We start from the raw sequence: 18487 nt of genomic DNA, 5'->3' as shown, positions 1-18487 counted from the left end.
ATCTTCTCTGAGCAGCAACAGCTTCTAGTAACAGACTGCCTGACAGGCCATCAAATGGGGGTCTGTCCTCTATAAAGTGTAACCACATGGGAGTCCCTAAGTGGAATATTCACCTGTCACACATCTTTTACCTGTCACCATCTCTAACATTTGAGATGCCCAATGAAGAGTTTGATGAATGGCAGGTTACAGTAGCAAAGGAATTCTTGACTGCTGGGGTTTGTATGCATGTTTTCCATGCTGTTTTTATTTGTCTTGGTTTTTCACTTTATTAAGCCACATTGAAGATTAGTTGTCATTTTTCCTATTGTTTGCTGAGCCAGGGGCCAGACAGAAGTATACCACCGGAAAGGCAGGCCTGGCTAACTAAAAGGTTGTGTCCAGCCTCTTATGAGGCGTTAGCCAACACAATTAAATCTACTAGCTTGGGGATTTCTAGGTTTTGGGGCCACCACTGAAAAGGCCTTCCTACTAGTTAGACGTTAACTCAGGGGTCAGCAACCTGTGGCCCATAGGCTACAAGCGGCCCATGGAGGTCGTTTAAACGGCCCCCGAGCCGCCCCCGAACCCAGCTGTCTGCTCGGCAAGTCCCCGCAATCCGGCCCACGGAGCGATCTCCGTGGGAGTGAACTGGCCCGGTCGAAGTAAACCTTGCTGACCCCTGCATTAACTTAATCTCTGAAATGGACCTAATCTGGAGCCCAGCTATATTGGCAGGTCTTATCACATCAGGGCAGAGTAGCATATGAAATAAAAGGTGTGTATTTTTCACCCATGCAATCTTGTGGCATTTTTTAGTTGCCTTTAAAAAATAAAATTTTGTTAACCTGTGCAGAGTGCCTTAAATGAAGCTTTTGGGACTGTGAAGTCTTACAGAGAAGCTGTCCGAAGGGCTTCCGACCTCCTCAGCCAACGCGAGGCTCTTTTCTGCACTCCTCTGCTCATTCTGGATGAGCTCGCAGAGCCCAGCCTCCTCTCTCGCCAGAGACAAGAAGAACTTGAGACTGCGATGTCTCAAGTAGAAGCGCTGACCTCTGCGATGGAAAGCATAGTCGATCCACAGGCCAAACTGCAACTGGAAAAAACCCTTGGGGATCTCATTTCTAAGAGTTTGATAGCAAGAGAGAAGGAGCAAAAGAGAAAATCGGATGTACAGAGGTAGGTAGCCAGTTCTCATCGCTTTAGAAAGCTGGCTAGTGGAGAGTTGAAGCAAGGAGTGGGGGCGCGGGAACCTTTTCACACTGAGGGCCACATGCAGTTGGTAATAATCATAATCATAATTATTTATTATTTGTACCCCGCCCATCTAGCTGGGTTTCCCCAGCCACTCTGGGCGGCTTCCAACAAAGAATAAAAATACAATAAAATGTCACACATTAAAAACTTCCCTAAACAAGGCTGCCTTCAGATGTCTTCTAAAAGTCAGGTAGTTGTTTATCCCTTTGACATCTGATGGGAGGGCGTTCCACAGGGCGGGTGCCACTACCGAGAAGGGCCTCTGCCTGGTTCCCTGTAACTTGGCTTCTCGCAGTGAGGGAACCACCAGAAGGCCCTTGTCCGGGCAGAACGATGGGGGTGGAGACACTCCTTCAGGTATACTGGGCCGAGGCCGTTTAGGGCTTTAAAGGTCAGCACCAACACTTTGAATTGTGCTCGGAAACATACTGGGAGCCAGTGTAGGTCTTTCAAGACCGGTGTTATATGTTCTCGGCGGCCACTCACAGTCACCAATCTAGGTGCCGCATTCTGGCTTAGTTGTAGTTTCCGGGTCACCTTCAAAGGTAGCCCCACATAGAATCCCCGCAACAGGGTGAGCTCCCTGCACTGAGGTTTACAACCAAAAAGGCATGACTCCAAGGGAAATGTGGGTGGTGCTGTGGGTTAAACCACAGAGCCTAGGTCTTGCCAGTCAGAAGGTCGGCGGTATGAATCCCTGTGACAGGGTGAGCTCCTGTTGCTTGGTCCCTGCTCCTGCCAACCTAGCAGTTTGAAAGCATGTCAAAGTGCAAGTAGATAAATAGGTACCGCTCCGGTGGGAAGGTAAACGGCGTTTCCGTGCGCTGCTCTGGTTTGCCAGAAGCGGCTTAGTCCGGCTGGCCACAAAACCCGGAAGCTGTATGCTGGCTCCCTCGGCCAATAAAGCGAGATGAGCGCCGCAACCCCAGAGTCGGTCAAGACTGGACCTAATGGTCAGGGGTCCCTTTACATTTAAACCCTACAGAGCCAAGCTGGTCTTGCTCTGCTTTCCTTTGGACTGCATCAGCAAGGCTGAGAGGGGAGTTTGTTGTCTGGGCAGTCCATACACGCTGCCCAGGCTTGCGCCCTAAGGAGGTCACTTTGGCGATGTTAACACAGCAGTTTTACTTTACCACCGGAGGTGCACTCAGTTGCCTCTCGAGGAAAAAACAGATGCCAAGAGTGCAGCATTGTAGCTCACAGTTAAAGCGCCAAAGTTAACAAACGACTTGCCTGGGAATAGGCGCATGGGCTCCACCATTGCTCCTGCTAGCATCTTCAGATGTCCATTTGTGCATGCTGCTTCTGAGCTCAAACAAAGAGATGGTGCCTTGTCTGAGAAGGTAGGGCTTGACAGGGCAGGTGGGGTCTGCTAGGTCCAGGAATAGTGAGCGGGTTCATGTGATACGCTAAGCCAAATGTTGGCTTAGCAAGACCCTATGCATAGCTGTCAACCATCCCTTATTTGGTGGGAAATTCCTTTATCCCAGCACCGTTTCCCGCTGCTGTCCCGGATTGATGATATCCCGTAAATTTCCCGGGTTTCAAAGGAAACATCTCCTCTCCCTCCCTCCCTGCCAGCCAGGGAGGAGGGAGGCTCCAACTGTGTTGCTTGGCTGCGTTGCTCACCCAATAAGGAGTCTAAGAACGACTGGGGGGTGGAGCTTGCATGCCTTGTGCCAATCAAATTGGCCGCGTTGCCTGGGGACTCGTCTTTGCTCAGCGCTTCCCAGTGGAGAGGTGACGGTGGTTTCCCTTGCTGCATCCCCTTTGCCGGGTTGCTGCGCTGTGGGAACCACCGCTTGAGGCTTCGTTTGGCTGCTGGCTGGGCTTTCTGCCTTTGGCTCGGAGGGGCTCAGAAGTTGAACATACCTGTGCTCAGAATCGGATGGATACATCATCGATGGCCCACTCACCCTTCCCGGGGAAAAGGTCTGTCTGGAGCGGGGGCACATGATGGGGGGAAAAGGAAAGGAACTGGTTGAGTACAATGGCGGGCGGCGATCGAGGGGGGGGGGGGCTTTTGGATTTGTTTTGGAGGCTCCTTTGATTGACTGTTATGAGGGAAAGGAAAGGAGCTGGTTGTCTAAAATCCCTTATTTCGGCTGCTGATCCCTTATTTTTGAGGCTGCTGGTCCCTTATTTTCAAATCTGTAAGTTGACAGCTGTGGACCCTTGTGGGCTCCTAGAAATGAGTTTGGTGCCACTTTGCTCCTCCCTGGTCCTTTTAGCTGCTATGCCAAGCTGCACTAAGCCAGGGTTTGGCTTAGCTTCCTAAGTGGGATATGTTGTCATTCTCTGTCCTCAACTAATCACAAGCTGTATGTAGCCAAGAACGAGCCAGGTGTTGGTTAAGAGAAATTGTTGAAAATCACATATCCTGTCTTGCACCAGCAGACGTGCAAAGCCACCACTGGATAATAATATATATATATATTTAAAAATCTCTCTTGTATATACATTTAGTTTCTGCCACTGGTTATAACCTTTGGGTTGATCTTTCCACGACTGGAGAAAAAAAAATGGGTGTGTTTTAATTGCTTTGTTTAATGTTGTTGCATTCACAGATGCTTGGAAAAATACAACCGCTTCAAAAAATCCAAAGAGGTGATACATGTTAATCTCAACGACGCGGAAAGGGTTCTTCAGAAATCTTTGTACCATATTCCAGTGTCTTATAAAGAAGCTTTAGAGCAGTCGGAACAAAGCAAGGTGAGAATAATCTTCACCACAGTGGTGTGTTTTTATGATCATAAATGTTTGCAGTCCTCAAAGCACTTCACACATACACCCACCCACAGTGTAAAGAATCTTTAACAATAATTCTATGAAGCTGCTCACTGTTATGGCTAAACATAGATGCAGCAGCAAGTCTATGTTTTAACAGAAAGCAAGTGGCTGCGAGAGCCTTTAGTCTATTCTGTGCCCCCGCACAATAGCTGCAGAATGCACAACTTTAGACAGCCATTTGCTGCTTAAATTGGCCCCCTTGGGAGGTGGCTATGGGCTGGGTATTAGTCATAAGCAGGGGTTGGCAAAGTTTTTGTGGCTTGGGCCGGTTTACAGTCCCTCAGACGCTGCGATGGGCCGGAGTGCGTGCGCACATATGCGCAAACACTATTTCTGGCGCGGAGGAGGCGTGCGCGGCTTCCCATCGGCTGCAGGAGCTTCCTGCAGCTGATGGGAAGCTGGCCAGCATTGTGGAAGGTTGTCCCCGCTCTGTTCCACGCTGGTTGAGCATGGTGCATGGGAGCCGTCCAAGCGGACGGGGGGGGGTCCATGGGCCAGTAAAACACCCCCCATGGGCCGCTTGTGGCCCATGGGCCTTAGGTTGCTGACCCCTGGTCATAACCATGGTTTGTTTAGCCAAAGTCCGGTTTGTCTAACTGCTTGAACAGAGCTCTACAAAGGAACCCATCTTTGCTTCTTGGGAACAAAGCACGATGTAGTTGTTGTTGACCTATGAACCAGGGTTTGCTTTAACTACAGTTCTGCTCTCTATCCAAACCCAGCAGCTTTGCTTAACCATGGTTTGTTTGGTCACCCACCTATGATGCTCACCAAGTTATTAAAGGCACAAGGCATGGGCAGCTGGAAAACGAACCACGTCTGGAGAAATCAGCCATGCCTTATTTGCTCAGCTGTGAGACTACACATGGCTTGATGGACAAACCATGGTAAAAACAAACCATGGTTTAATGTTATATATGGGCACAGTAATTTTATATTTTAGTTTATTGTGCTTGATGTGTGTGTTTTTACTGTCTTTTAGCTTTATTATGTGATTTGGTTTTTTAAAAAATAAGTTGCCCTGAGAGACCTACCATGGGATTTAAAATAGGAAAGACATCGTATAATAAACAAAAAGAAAACATTTCACTAAAGCCAATTGTTTACGCTAATTCTTTCTTTTAAAGATGATGTCCTCCAGACTGGTTTCAATCGAAGAGGATCTAAGGAAGTTGCGTCAGGACTCGGGACAACTGGTTTCGATGTGCAGCGAAAACGGTTGTGTGCTGATTGACACCGTTGTGACGACTTTGTGGCTAAAGTGGCTTTGTTTGCTCGACACTGCAAAAGAATGGGAGGGAAACTGTGAAGAACAGAACCAGGAGTGGAAATCCGTCAGTGAAGAAGTGAGTAATTGGGGGGGGGGGGGATCTCAGCCAGGTGATTATTCCAGGTTTGATGCTCCACAGGCTATTTTAATTCAGGTTTATCTCAAATATGGGGCTGTAGCTGAGTTGTCGAGCATGTGCAGGAGGGAAGTTTGCAGAAGTACAAAAATAATAATAAGGGAGGCGGGGACTTCCCTTTAAAAAATAGCCGATTGAGGACTGAGCATGCTCAGTGGCACAAAGCTGATTGGTTTTCAGGAGGGAAATGGAGAACTGATGAGGAGGTGCGATGGAACGGAGCAGCCTTCCATGCTGCAACATTTTGTTGGCAGTCCCTCTTGTATAATGTAAATGTGTTTACTGTACGCAGGGAGATTCTGTTAATAGCAATAAATAATCATGTCTGTTTTATGTATAAAATAAGTGTTATTAACTGGAGTCATTTATGCATGCTTGCTCAGAAATCAATCCCAATGTGTGCTACTTGCAAGTAAGCGTGCAAAGGATCGTAATCTTGTTTTCCTTCTCCCTCCCCTGGTGGCTATCTTCTTCTTTCTTCAGATGGAACGAGAAAGCATCATTCTAGACAATCTTCAGGAAGAACTGCCCGAAAACCCGAAAGAAAAGGAGAGAGCCAGCAAAGAGGAGCTGGAAGAATTCCTGGAATGTACGAACATTTATGGAGAAAGTGTGAATGCTGAGAAACGGTTGTTGCGCTTAATACTTCAGCGCGTCAGGAGTATTCTCAGGGTCCCCGGATGTCTGTCTGAGGAGGGAGGAGGCCTTACTGTTATGAATGAAATCCACACCATGCAGAATCGAACAAAAGAGTAAGTCTAAGTAAATGTCGAGACATACACATTTATGCTTGGCTTGGAAGAAGTGGACGGAGAAACGTTCTTCTTCATTTCTCATGAGGCTTAAGACTCTGAATCCTCCACTGAAGCCAAATGTGGGAGAATCAGGACACATAAAAGGAAACACTTTCCCCACAGTAAATTGTAATTGTAAGCCAGTGTGGTGTAGTGGTTAAGAGCGGTGGACTCGTAATCTGGTGAACCGGGTTCGCTTCCCCGCTCCTCCACGTGCAGCGGCTGGGTGACCTTGGGCCAGTCACACTTCTCTGAAGTCTCTCAGCCTCACTCACCTCACAGAGTGTTTGTTGTGGGGGAGGAAGGGAAAAAGGAGATTCTTAGCTGTTTTGCGACTCCTTAAAAGGTAAAGCTAAAGGGTCCTTAGTAAAGGGTAAAGGGACCCCTGACCATTAGGTCCAGTCGCGGACGACTCTGGGGTTGCGGTGCTCATCTCGCTTTATTGGCCAAGGGAGCCAGCGTACAGCTTCTGGGTCATGTGGCCAGCATGGCTAAGCCACTTCTGGCGAACCAGAACAGCGCACGGAAACGCCGTTTACCTTTCCGCCAGAGCGGTACCTATTTATCTACTTGCACTTTGACGTGCTTTCGAACTGCTAGGTTGGCAGGAGCAGGGACCGAGCAACGGGAGCTCACCCCGTCGTGGGGATTCAAACCGCCGACCTTCTGATCAGCAAGTCCTAGGCTCTGTGGTTTAACCCACAGCGCCACCTGCGTCCCTAAAGGGTCCTTAGGGTAAAGTGGAATATCAAATCCAAACTCTTTTCTTCTTCTAAAGCAGGGAAGACCCATGGTCCTCCAGGTGTTTCGGGACTCCAGCTCCCATCAGTCCCAGCCAGTATTGGTAAAGGATTATGGGAATTCTAGTCCAGCAACATCTAGAGAGCCACAGGTTCCCCGGGCCTAGTTTTAAAGTGATAAATCTAGCCAATTAATTACTCATTGCGTACTTATGTGCAGTAGCAGGTGGGTTGGCGCAGCATTGCTGTCCTGGCTTCCCAAAACTGTGTCACTAAGAGGAAGGGTAACGCCGCAGTAGACTTGGCGTGGTGTGGACATGGCAGGAGCATCAGATCATCACCATGCTGAGCTCCCCCACTGGTTTGCCTCTCCCTGCCTCCCGATAAATGACAGCAATGCATGGCATGGGGAAGCTGGGAGATCAAAAGAGCCCCACTCACACTGCCCTACCACCCACTACTGATTGTGTGATCCACTACTGATGGTCCTTAAGCCCACAATCCCAAATTTACTTACTTGGAAGTAAGCCTCATTGAACTCATTGGGACTTCTAAGTAGACATCGTTTTAAAGATAGAGAAGCTTGGCAGTTTCCAGTGAGTGGAAATGAAAGCTGTGCTTGAGTTTAGGGCCCTTAGAAACCAGGTAATGGGCCCTAAACTCCAGTTCTGGGCACCACAGTTCAAGAAGGACATTGACAAACTGGAACGTGTCCAGAGGAGGGCAACCAAAATGGTCAAAGGCCCAGAAACGATGCCTTATGAGGAACGGCTAAGGGAGCTGGGCATGTTTAGCCTGGAGAAGAGGAGGTTAAGGGGTGATATGATAGCCATGTTCAAATATATAAAAGGATGTCACATAGAGGAGGGAGAAAGGTTGTTTTCTGCTGCTCCAGAGAAGCGGACACGGAGCAATGGATCCAAACTACAAGAAAGAAGATTCCACCTAAACATTAGGAAGAACTTCCTGACAGTAAGAGCTGTTCGACAGTGGAATTTGCTGCCAAGGAGTGTGGTGGAGTCTCCTTCTTTGGAGGTCTTTAAGCAGAGGCTTGACAACCATATGTCAGGAGTGCTCTGATGGTGTTTCCTGCTTGGCAGGGGGTTGGACTCGATGGCCCTTGTGGTCTCTTCCAACTCTATGATTCTATATTAGGAGCCTGCTAGAACTCAGATTCTGGCTTCCCTGAACGCCTCCCCTTAATCTTACGACTTGCAATTTTCTCAGGCTCTTCCAAAAGGCTCAAAAGCAAAAGGATGCTGTGCAGTCTGAAATTGAAGAGCGGGACAAGGTGAACGAGGAGATCGGCGCTTTGAAGGCTTCATTACGTGACACTGAATCTTTTATCCATGAAACAGACTTAGAACCACTTAATGAAAAGACAGCGAAACTTGAGGTTGGTAAAACATCCACTGTCATGCTTTGTGGTTACAACACAACTACAGGGGGGGGGGTCTTCATAGGCGGGGTGCTGATAATTATTCCAGACTCCCTCCCTGAGCCTTCAGTGTTAATTTTGAAATCAGCAAATGATCCGTTAATATTTCTATTTCGATAAGAGATACAATTTTATTACTGGAGATAGAACTGATAATAAAGCGGATGACATTGTATCAAGTAATAGCTATACTACACTTTCTGGAGGGGTTTCCCATCCCATTCCTTATAGGAAAAAATCCCAAAAAACTTTTTAAAGTGGTTTTGTTATGTAGGAGTGCCATTTTAATTGTGAATTTGCCTGTATCTGATTGAATCCTGCCTGCAAAGTCTGGAAGCCCCCAAGTCACTCTTAACAATCTACACCAGTGGTTCTCAATTAGCTAATTACTGAGGACCCCCTATTTTTCAAAAGCCAAGCCACAGACCCCCTCATCGAACTAAATTTGGAACAAAATGTGGGGTAGCCCCTAATAAGCAAAGGATTTTAGGTATACTGAAAAACAGACTAGGGCTGAGTGAGATCTGGTTTGCAACATCGTGATATATCAGCAGCTAAACATTGTGATATTCTGATGTACAGTGTTACATCGGGTTAAGTACTTAATTCGTTCCGGAGGTCCGTTCTTAACCTGAAACTGTTCTTAACCTGAAGCACCACTTTAGCTAATGGGGCTGCCTGCTGCTGCCGCGCCGCCGGAGCACGATTTCTGTTCTCATCCTGAAACAAAGTTCTTAACCCAAGGTACTATTTCTGGGTTAGCGAGTCTGTAACCTGAAGCGTCTGTAACCTGAAGCGTACGTAACCCAAGGTACCACTGTACTGCGATGTCTGAAATTGGAGATCAGGTGTGGGAATGATGGAAGGAGCAGTCATGAAGATCTGGTGGGCGGGGGGGGGGGGAGAGGAAGAGGAGTCACCTCCATCGCATGGTTTGAAGGGGAGGGGATGGGGATGGGGGGTGCATCAAGCTGCCATCAGCAGGGCAGCCAGCACCCACCGTGGCTGCTGCTGCTTTTCTGTTGACTGAGAAAAGCTGCTCGGACTCAGTGCCATGGTGCCTTGAAGTCAGGGCAATCAGCTGCCCTGTTCTCCATCCATCGTGCAATACCAGCAGTGCCTCAAAATCAGCTGCCCTCCTTTCTTTCTTGCAAGGAACAATATATTACTGTGTATTGCTAGGTCAAAATTGTTATCACAGTGTGATTTCAAAACCGATTTTGGCCAATATGTTGAAATAATAATAATAATAATAATAATAATAATAATAATTTATTATTTATACCCCGTCCATCTGGCTGGGTCCCCCCCAGCCACTCTGGGCAGCTTCCAACAAAACACTAAAATACAATAACCTATTAAACATTAAAAGCTTCCCTAAACAGGGCTGCCTTCAGATGTCTTCTAAACGTTTGGTAGTTGTTTTTCTCTTTGACATCTGGTGGGAGGGTGTTCCACAGGGTGGGTGCCACTACCGAGAAGGCCCTCTGCCTGGTTCCCTGCAACTTTGTTTCTCGCAGCGAGGGAACTGCCAGAAGGCCCTCAGCGCTGGACCTCAGTGTTCGGGCAGAACGATAGGGGTGGAGACGCTCCTTCAGGTATACTGGACCAAGGCCGTTTAGGGCTTTAAAGGTCAGCACCAACACTTTGAATTGTGCTCGGAAACGCACAGTGCTAAAACAGACTGTAAAATTTGTGATATTACTATGCAGAAATGACAAAAAAATAGGGGGGGGAGGTAAAGGATGGGGCTGCGGACCCCCTGGGTGCATTCTGCGGACCTGCAGGGGTCCACCTAATTGGGAACCATTGATCTACACCAAACATTCAAAACAGTATCAAACCACTTTAAGCAGCTATGGCTTCCCCACAAAGAATCCTGGGAACTGTAGTCTATTAAGGCTTCTGAGGGTTGTTAAGAGAGCCCTATTCCCATCACAGAACTACAGTTCCCAGGGTGGTTTAGCAACCCATCCCTTGTTCCCGGAGAACTCTGGGAACTGTAGATCTGTGATGGGAACAAGGATCTCCTAGCTACTCTCAGCATACAACAAACTACAGCCCTCATAATTCTTTGAGGGAAGCCATGACTCTTTAAAGTAATTTGATACTGCTTTAAATGTATAGCGGGAGTGTGGCCAAAGATAATAGATAGAAGCTTCCTCTTATGCAGGCATAACTAGAGAGGCACTTGCATAAATCAACATCAATGCCCCTGGCCACACAAAGGTTCACACACACTGCAAGCCAGCCTTTTTATTCATAGAAATATACAGAGTCGTCTTTTTTTGTAGGTTATTAGGTGAACAAATGCCCTTACTTTCCACTTGCCTACTCTTACTGCACAATACGTTGATTCGAATCTCAAAGCTCAGTATTTAAGTGCCAGGGAAATGCCTTGGCCTTAGGAACAACACTGTAAGTAAAACGTCCTAGAAATTTGGCTGAAAATTTGCTTCTTTTCAGTTGTTTCTGCCATGTAGATCAGATTAAATTTCTGGGCCACAAATAGTAGACAACTGTCAAGTTCCTTTTAGCTCATGAAACTGATACTCTTCACGCAGAACTGGGACTGGCTGTTTTTCTCCGATCTTTTCGTTAGAATGGACACAAGAGTTAAATATACCAGCTCTGTTGCTTTTTGTTGCATTTTATTGTTGGTAGGACTTCATTTGGTAAATATGTGGGGTTTTTTTTAAAGGGTTTTCTTCCCACATGCAACAAAGCCAAGCTGCGAGGATTAATTGCAGATGTATTTTCAGTGCTCAATATATTATTTCATCTGTCAATATGCCTCGACAGGACAATGGAATGGTATCAGGTTTAATTTATTCTTGGGTGAATTGAAAAGCATCATCCGACTAAACAACGCGAGCATCTCTCAGGTTTAACCTGCTTGCCTGCCTAGTCAAAATGAGGCTTTGTACGGCACCAAAACTACCAGTCCGCCTGCTAACCGCAGTGGGGACTCCCCTGCCTCACAATTGCTTCCTTCTCCCTCTTAGGAAATCCAGAGAGCCATTGACAGTCAGAAGCAAATTCTCCAGGAGATAATGGATAAGTTACGTATCAAATACTCTGAAATGTATACGATAGTTCCCGTCGAGATTGAAACTCATTTGGAAGACTGCAAGCAAACTTTGCAAGAGCTAGAAGAAAAGGTAAAAGCCACCTTTATTTATTTTGATGCTCAGAACAGTTTATATTGGATTTCCGGCTTATTTGCAGGCATTTCTTGCTTGACATTTGGAAAGACCTGGGTGGCTTATGGTCTCTGGTTAAGGCATTGTCCTGATCTATAACTGTGTAGCTTCAACAATAAGAGCATAGAATATAGGAATAGCATTGGAGGCCGAATTATATGAAGTCAGATTATTTCTCCATCTAGTTCAGTGTTGTTTACACGGACTGGCAGTGGCTTTCCAGGGATTTAGGCAGAGGTCTCTTCCTGGAGAAGATAGGGATCAAACCGGGGACCTTCTGCATATCATACAGATACCCTACCAGTAGGCTATACCACCTTTTAGTCTTCCCACAAACCCATTGGCTAATTTGTCAGGCAGATTCTAGGCGGCCAGCTTAGCTTTAATATAATGACAATTTAATTGGAGCTCAGGCTGTTCTTTAATCCCTAAAATGTGCATTGCATGTTTGGGTTTCCCCAAAAAATAATGTGAACATGGATTGTCATAGCATGTTAGTTGCCTTAAAAAGCTAATGCAACTGCATTTTACTGCTTGGTAAAAAGAGCAAGGACCGTGGAAAAGACCAATAATTTTAGTTGCATATGCATTCTGTTTGCTGTTTAAAAATAAAAACTGCCAATTTCGTTTGATTTTGCATTTTTGCAGCATAGTCCAGTAATTTGACCTTTCTAGTGAAGTTTAAATAACAGGGAGTCATGAAATAAAAGTTTTATAAAATTATGCATGGTATGGAGGAAATGGCAAGAATGATTTCTTCTTCTTCTCCTGTAATACTTGGACCCAGTGGGGTCATCAAGTGAAAATAAACAGTATGAGATTCAGGAAAGCAAAAGGGAGGCATTTCTTCACACGATCCATAGGTAAACTATGGAATTGCTTGTACAAGAAATGGATGTAGTAGCCACCAACTTTTTAAGGCTTTGAAAGGAGTGGCAAATTCATGGAGGAGCAGGCTGCTAATCACAATTAATGTATCTGTTGTATATATCTGTTGCTGAAAGCAACAGCAACAGCGTCCTATTGCCCTCTCATGCCCTTCTTCCTGGCTTCCCAAGGAACGGGGGTAGCACTGTGTTCTAAACCACTGAGCCTTTTGGGCTTGCCAATCGGATTTCGTCCTGGCAAGTTGTCTGTGGACAAACGCCGGCTCCCTCAGCCTGAAGCGAGATGAGCGCTGCACCCCATAGTTGCCCTTGACTGGACTTAACCATCCAGGAGTCCTTTGGCTTTATCTTTTACCTTGCCAGGCTTCCCTTAGGAGGCTCTGGTTGGGAAACAGAATGCTGGACTTGTATAGACTATTGTCCTAATCTAGCAGCCAGTTTCTCCTTACATTCTCAGAACCCTGAGCAGGATAATATGATTACCGGTATGTATCTCCCCCCCCCCAAACCTCTATAAATTCATAAAATGGAGAGATGGCAGATTCGTTCCACATACAGATAGATGTAGGAAGCATAGAAAGAAAAGAGACAACACAGAGATTGCCTGGGACGTGGTTTGATGTATATAAGGTAAAGGGACCCCTGACCATTAGGTCCAGTTGTGGCCGACTCTGGGGTTGCGGCGCTCATCTCGCTTTATTGGCCAAGGGAGCCAGCGTACAGCTTCCGGGTCATGTGGCCAGCATGACTAAGCCGCTTCTGGCGAACCAGAGCGGCGCACAGAAACGCCATTTACCTTCCCTCTGGAGCGGTACCTATTTATCTACTTGCACTTTGACGTGCTTTCAAACTGCTAGGTTGGCAGGAGCAGGGACCGAGCAACGGGAGCTCACCCCATCGTGGGGATTCAAACCGCCGACCTTCTGATTGGCAAGTCCTAGGCTCTGTGGTTTAACCCACAGCACCACCCACGTCCCTTGATGTATATAGGATTGTTTAAAAAGATTCATCGGTGTTTTCCAGATTATTGTGATTTAAAGAAGGCAAGAAACCTGAACGTAATTTGAAAGGTCCTGTGTTAGTTTGGTCTTCGTGTTTCTCTTCTTCTCTCCCTTCCGCTGCAGGACTTTTCATTTTGTTTGCGTGTTGTTTTTAAACTGCTCTAGGTCACCACGGAATCCCTGAAGCTTTCCCCACACTACACGGCAGATAAAAAAATACAAGACATCAGCAAAGGCCTGCAAGCGGTTGAAAACATGCTGCAGCAGAAGAGCAAGAGCACTGCAAGAGCAAAAGAAATCCAGAAGGTATTAATGACTCAACAAGGGTGTTGCTTAGGTCTGTTTATTTAAGACATTTATATCCCACATTTACTCCAAGGTGGCCTACAGGGCTCCTCTTCCCATTTTATCCTCATGACAATCCTGGGAGGTAGGTTAGGCTGACAGAGAGTGGCAAACCCGAGGTAACCCAGTGAACTTCACGGCTCAGTGGCAATCTGAACCCTGGTCTCCCAAGTCCTAGTCCAGGGGTCAGCAAACTTTTTCAGCAGGGGGCCAGTTCACTGTCCTTCAGACCTTGTGGGGGCCGGACTATATTTTGAAGGGGGGGGGGAGAACAAATTCCTATGCCCCACAAATAACCCAGAGATATATTTTAAATAAAAGCACACATTCTACTCATGTAAAAACACCAGGCAGGCCCCACAAATAACCCAGAGATGCATTTTAAATAAAAGGACACATTCTACTCATGTAAAAACCCCGCTGATTCCCGGACCATCCATGGGCCGGATTTAGAAGGCGATTGGGCTGGATCCGTCCCCAGGGCCTTAGTTTGCCTACCCATGTCCTCGTCCAACACTCTTAACTGTTACACCCCCCTGGCTCTGCCTGCAGGTTACCTCCCATCCTTGTCTAATGCCTCCCCCAATCTGGTGCCATCCAAATGATGTTAGGCTCAAATCCACATCAGTCCCAGCCAGCATGACCAGTGGTCAGGGGTGATGGGAGTTGTAGTCCAGCAACATCTGGGGAGCATCAGGTTGCAGAAGATGGCGTGATGTGTAGCAGACCTGCTCCTTCCCCAGGTCCCACCCTGCACAGTTGCATTGACCACATTGGAATCCACTGCTTCCATTTTCTACTAACACTCTGTGAACCGTCATGAGCTGTAAACTATGGTTTGTCTGAACTGGCCTGGATTGTAGACCGTAGCTTGATCTTGGGTTGTTCAGAAAACAACAGAGTTGAAGAAGTAACTATTGTTTGTCTCATTTCGGGCGAAATGAGTAACTGTGGTTATCATTATTTATAAAATTTATATATGTTCATCCGAGGATGACAGGGCCGTGTACAGTATAACAACACAAAAATGCAGAAATGGATGCTTCCGAACTCCTCCTTGTGGCCAAACTGGTGGAGTGGGAAGAGCACTGTAGTAGTTTTGAATCTTTTGATTTTTAAAATAAATTGTACCCCAAAATTCTGCTTGTTTTCCAACGTGTTTAAAAAAATAATAATTTAAAAATAAATCTGGATGCTAATTATTTCTGTCTTCTAATACAGTGGTGCCTCGCAAGACGAAATTAATTTGTTCTGCGAGTCTCTTCGTCTAGCGGTTTTTTCATCTTGCGAAGCAACCCTATTAGCAGCTTAGCGGATTAGCGCTATTAGCGGTTTAGTGGCTATTAGCGGCTTAGAAAAAGGGGATGGGGAGCGGAAAAAAATCTCAAGACTCGCAAGACATTTTCGTCTTGCGAAGCAAGCCCATAGGGAAATTCGTCCTGTGAAGCGCATCGAAAAACGGAAAACCCTTTCGTCTAGCGGGTTTTCCGTCTTGTGAGGCATTCGTCTTGCGGGGCACCACTGTAATTCCAAGACCACTTTTGTCTCGTTCTTCAATTCTAACTTAGCTTCACGGTCTGTTACTGCCATCTTCGCAATAATCACATTTTCTTACTGCTGTTTACAGTTGTCTCATCCCTAATTGCTGTTGCAAGTGTCTCCAAACAGATCACAAACAGGAATAAAGCCCCTTCTGGTTAATGGATGTGCTGTTTTTTTGCTACACGCAGAGAATCTGGGACATGCTGGACCTTTGGCATTACAAAATGAACGAACTGGATTCTGAGATTCAAGACCTCGTGGAGCAAGATCCTGGCCAGCAGGGTCAAGAGCTGATGGACCGCTGGATGATTCCACTGCAACGATACCAGCAAGTCTCTCAGCGGGCCGAGCGCAGAACTGCAGATTTGAACAGGGTAAGAGATGGCTGGAGACAATGGAAAGGCAGACCTGGCTAATCAAATACCCAACATGGATAGCTCAGTCAGTTAGGCAGGGGTCAGCCAACTTTTTCAGCAGGGGGCCGGTCCACTGGCCCTCAGACTGTGTGGACTATATTTTGAAAAAAAATAATGAACAAATTCCTATGCCCCACAAATAACCCAGAGATGCATTTTAAATAAAAGGACACATTCTACTATTACTACTACTAATTATTTATACCCTGCCCATCTGGCTGGGTTTCCCCAGCCACTCTGGGCGGCTTCCAACAAAATATTAAAATACAATAGTGCGTCAAACATTAAAAGCTTCCCTAAACAGGGCTGCCTTCAGATGTTTTCCAAAAGTCATGTAAAAACACGCTGGTTCCCGGACCTTCCGCAGGCCTGATTTAGAAGGCAATTGGGCCGAATCCGGCCCCCGAGCCTTAGTTTGCCTACCCATGGATTAGAGCCATAGCTGTCAACGTTTCCCCTTTTTAAAGGGAAATTCCCTTATTCCGAATGGGATTTCCCTTTAAAAAAGGGAAAAGTTGACAGCTATGATTAGAGCATGCTGCTGATAATGCCAAGGTTGAAAGTTCGATCACTGTATGGTATAGCAATGCAGAGCTGGAAACATTTGACGGCACAAAGTTTCTGCAAAAGTAAAGTGGGAAAAACACATGTGCCCAATGTTGCTAATGTTCCTTCTTTGTTGTATCCAAATTTTCCCCATATTGTTAGTACACCCACCCTCCCCATGTCCCCCCAGCTCTCATATTCTAAACCAGAAATGGAAACCTATGGTCAAAAGGCTGTTTTTCACATAGGTGTCATGAGCAGCTGCATTGCTTATTGAAATTGCTTTGCAGCAGCTTTCAGCAATCTCAGGGCTTCGTTCGTTCAGCCTAGTATAAAAATGATAATGCAGCGTTTTATGCTAAAGGCTACCAGCAAGATGGAAGAATGTGAAGAACTCCTGAAGAGCACCCAGGTTTGGCTTGAAAACACCAACCGTCTGCTCACAGAGGAAGCTAAAAGTGACTCTGCAAAAGCTTTGAACAAGCATGCTGATGCACTCCAGGTAAGTGGATAATCATAGAATCATAGAATCATAGAGTTGGAAGAGACCACAACAGCCATTGAGTCCAACCCCCTGCCAAGCAGGAAACACCATCAGAGCACTCCTGACATATGGTTGTCAAGCCTCTGCTTAAAGACCTCCAAAGAAGGAGACTCCACCACACTCCTTGGCAGCAAATTCCACTGTCAAACAGCTCTTACTGTCAGGAAGTTCTTCCTAATGTTTAGGTGGACTCTTCTTTCTTGTAGTTTGGATCCATTGCTCCGTGTCCGCTTCTCTGGAGCAGCAGAAAACAACCTTTCTCCCTCCTCTATGTGACATCCTTTTACATATTTGAACATGGCTATCATATCACCCCTTAACCTCCTCTTCTCCAGGCTAAACATGCCCAGCTCCCTTAGCCGTTCCTCATAAGTCATCGTTTCCAGGCCTTTGACACAGTACTCCAGGTGAGGTCTGACCAGAGCAGAATACAGTGGCACTATTACTTCGCTTGATCTAGATGCTATACTCCTATTGATGCAGCCCAGAATTGCATTGGCTTTTTTAGCTGCCGCGTCACACTGTTGGCTCATGTCAAGTTTGTGGTCAACCAAGACTCAACTTGGCTAAGTTGAGAAGCCCAGATAGCAAAGTCTTGCATGGGGCACAAGCTGGTTGTGAATTCAGTGCTGCTCACACTTGCAAGTTTTGCATAGCCTCCCTATGACATTGTCCAAATCAAAATGCCATCCCATATTCCCCCTCGCCATCATTTAATCTAGATTTACAGTTTCCACAGAAAATCTATCAAGGCACAAACAGTAAAACTGGATTAAGTCAGGGTGCAGTTGGGGTAAATAGGATGCATTTTGATAAGTACAATGTACAATGTTGTGGCCGTGCAAAAAGGTACCGAGTGGTACCTCGGTTTAAGAACAGTCCAGTTTAAGAATGATTTGGCTTACAAACTCCGCAAAACCAGTTCTCTTGGTTTGAGAACTTTACCTTGATCTAAGAACGGAATCCGAATGATGGAATGGCACTGGTGGCGGGAGGCCTCATTAGGGAAGGCGCGCCTTGGTTTTAGAACGATTTTGGTTTAAGAATGGACTTCCAGAACGGATCACGTTCGTAAACCGAGGTACCAGTGTATAATGAGTTGGGGAGGAAATGTTTAAAAAGATGTTTGTTAAAACCCCAGAAGCTTTTCTTTTAGGCATAACAGGTGTAAATATACCCAGGGCTCATAAATCTCTTTTTATGTATGCTACTACAGCAGCACAAATGGTGAGTGCTCAGAGCTGGAGGAAAGAAGCAACACCAACAAAGGAAGAATGGCAGACAAAGTTAATAGAATATATAGAAATGGCAAGACTGACAAATGGAATAAGACATCAGGATAAAAAATTATTTGAGGAAGTTTGGAAATGTTTTATGGAATATTTAGAGACATATTGTAAACATATTAAGAGGTTAACACTAATAAAATAAATTTGGCAGTAAGAAAAAATAGTGAGATATCAAGATGAGGAGAATATATATATATATGAGAAATTAGAAAATGCAGAGGAAAAGAAAGTCATAAAATGCACCATGGAAGTGGGGGAGGGAAATCGATATCAACCTGTGTGTTTCTTTTATTCGAAATGTTGTTGTTGT

At 45.9% G+C, this 18487-nt stretch overlaps 1 protein-coding gene across 1 annotated transcript in view; it reads left to right on the top strand.

The window, feature by feature from the left end:
• SYNE2 (spectrin repeat containing nuclear envelope protein 2) overlaps nucleotides 1-18487 on the top strand; it is a 256839-nt gene that overhangs the window by 119164 nt on the left and 119188 nt on the right. Inside the window, exons 47-55 of the mRNA XM_083432892.1 lie at nucleotides 836-1158; nucleotides 3804-3948; nucleotides 5154-5372; nucleotides 5916-6184; nucleotides 8194-8362; nucleotides 11410-11565; nucleotides 13661-13801; nucleotides 15571-15756; nucleotides 16709-16846. Of these exons, the coding sequence (XP_083289018.1) occupies nucleotides 836-1158; nucleotides 3804-3948; nucleotides 5154-5372; nucleotides 5916-6184; nucleotides 8194-8362; nucleotides 11410-11565; nucleotides 13661-13801; nucleotides 15571-15756; nucleotides 16709-16846 (1746 nt within the window). The remainder of the gene's footprint in view (nucleotides 1-835; nucleotides 1159-3803; nucleotides 3949-5153; nucleotides 5373-5915; nucleotides 6185-8193; nucleotides 8363-11409; nucleotides 11566-13660; nucleotides 13802-15570; nucleotides 15757-16708; nucleotides 16847-18487) is intronic.

The sequence above is a fragment of the Podarcis tiliguerta genome (genome assembly GCF_965153285.1).
Source record: "Podarcis tiliguerta genome assembly, chromosome: 1".
In the NCBI taxonomy this organism is placed as follows: Eukaryota; Metazoa; Chordata; class Lepidosauria; order Squamata; family Lacertidae; genus Podarcis; species Podarcis tiliguerta.
Note: the sequence above shows the minus strand (reverse complement) of the source record. Positions and strands in the feature narration are given on the sequence as shown.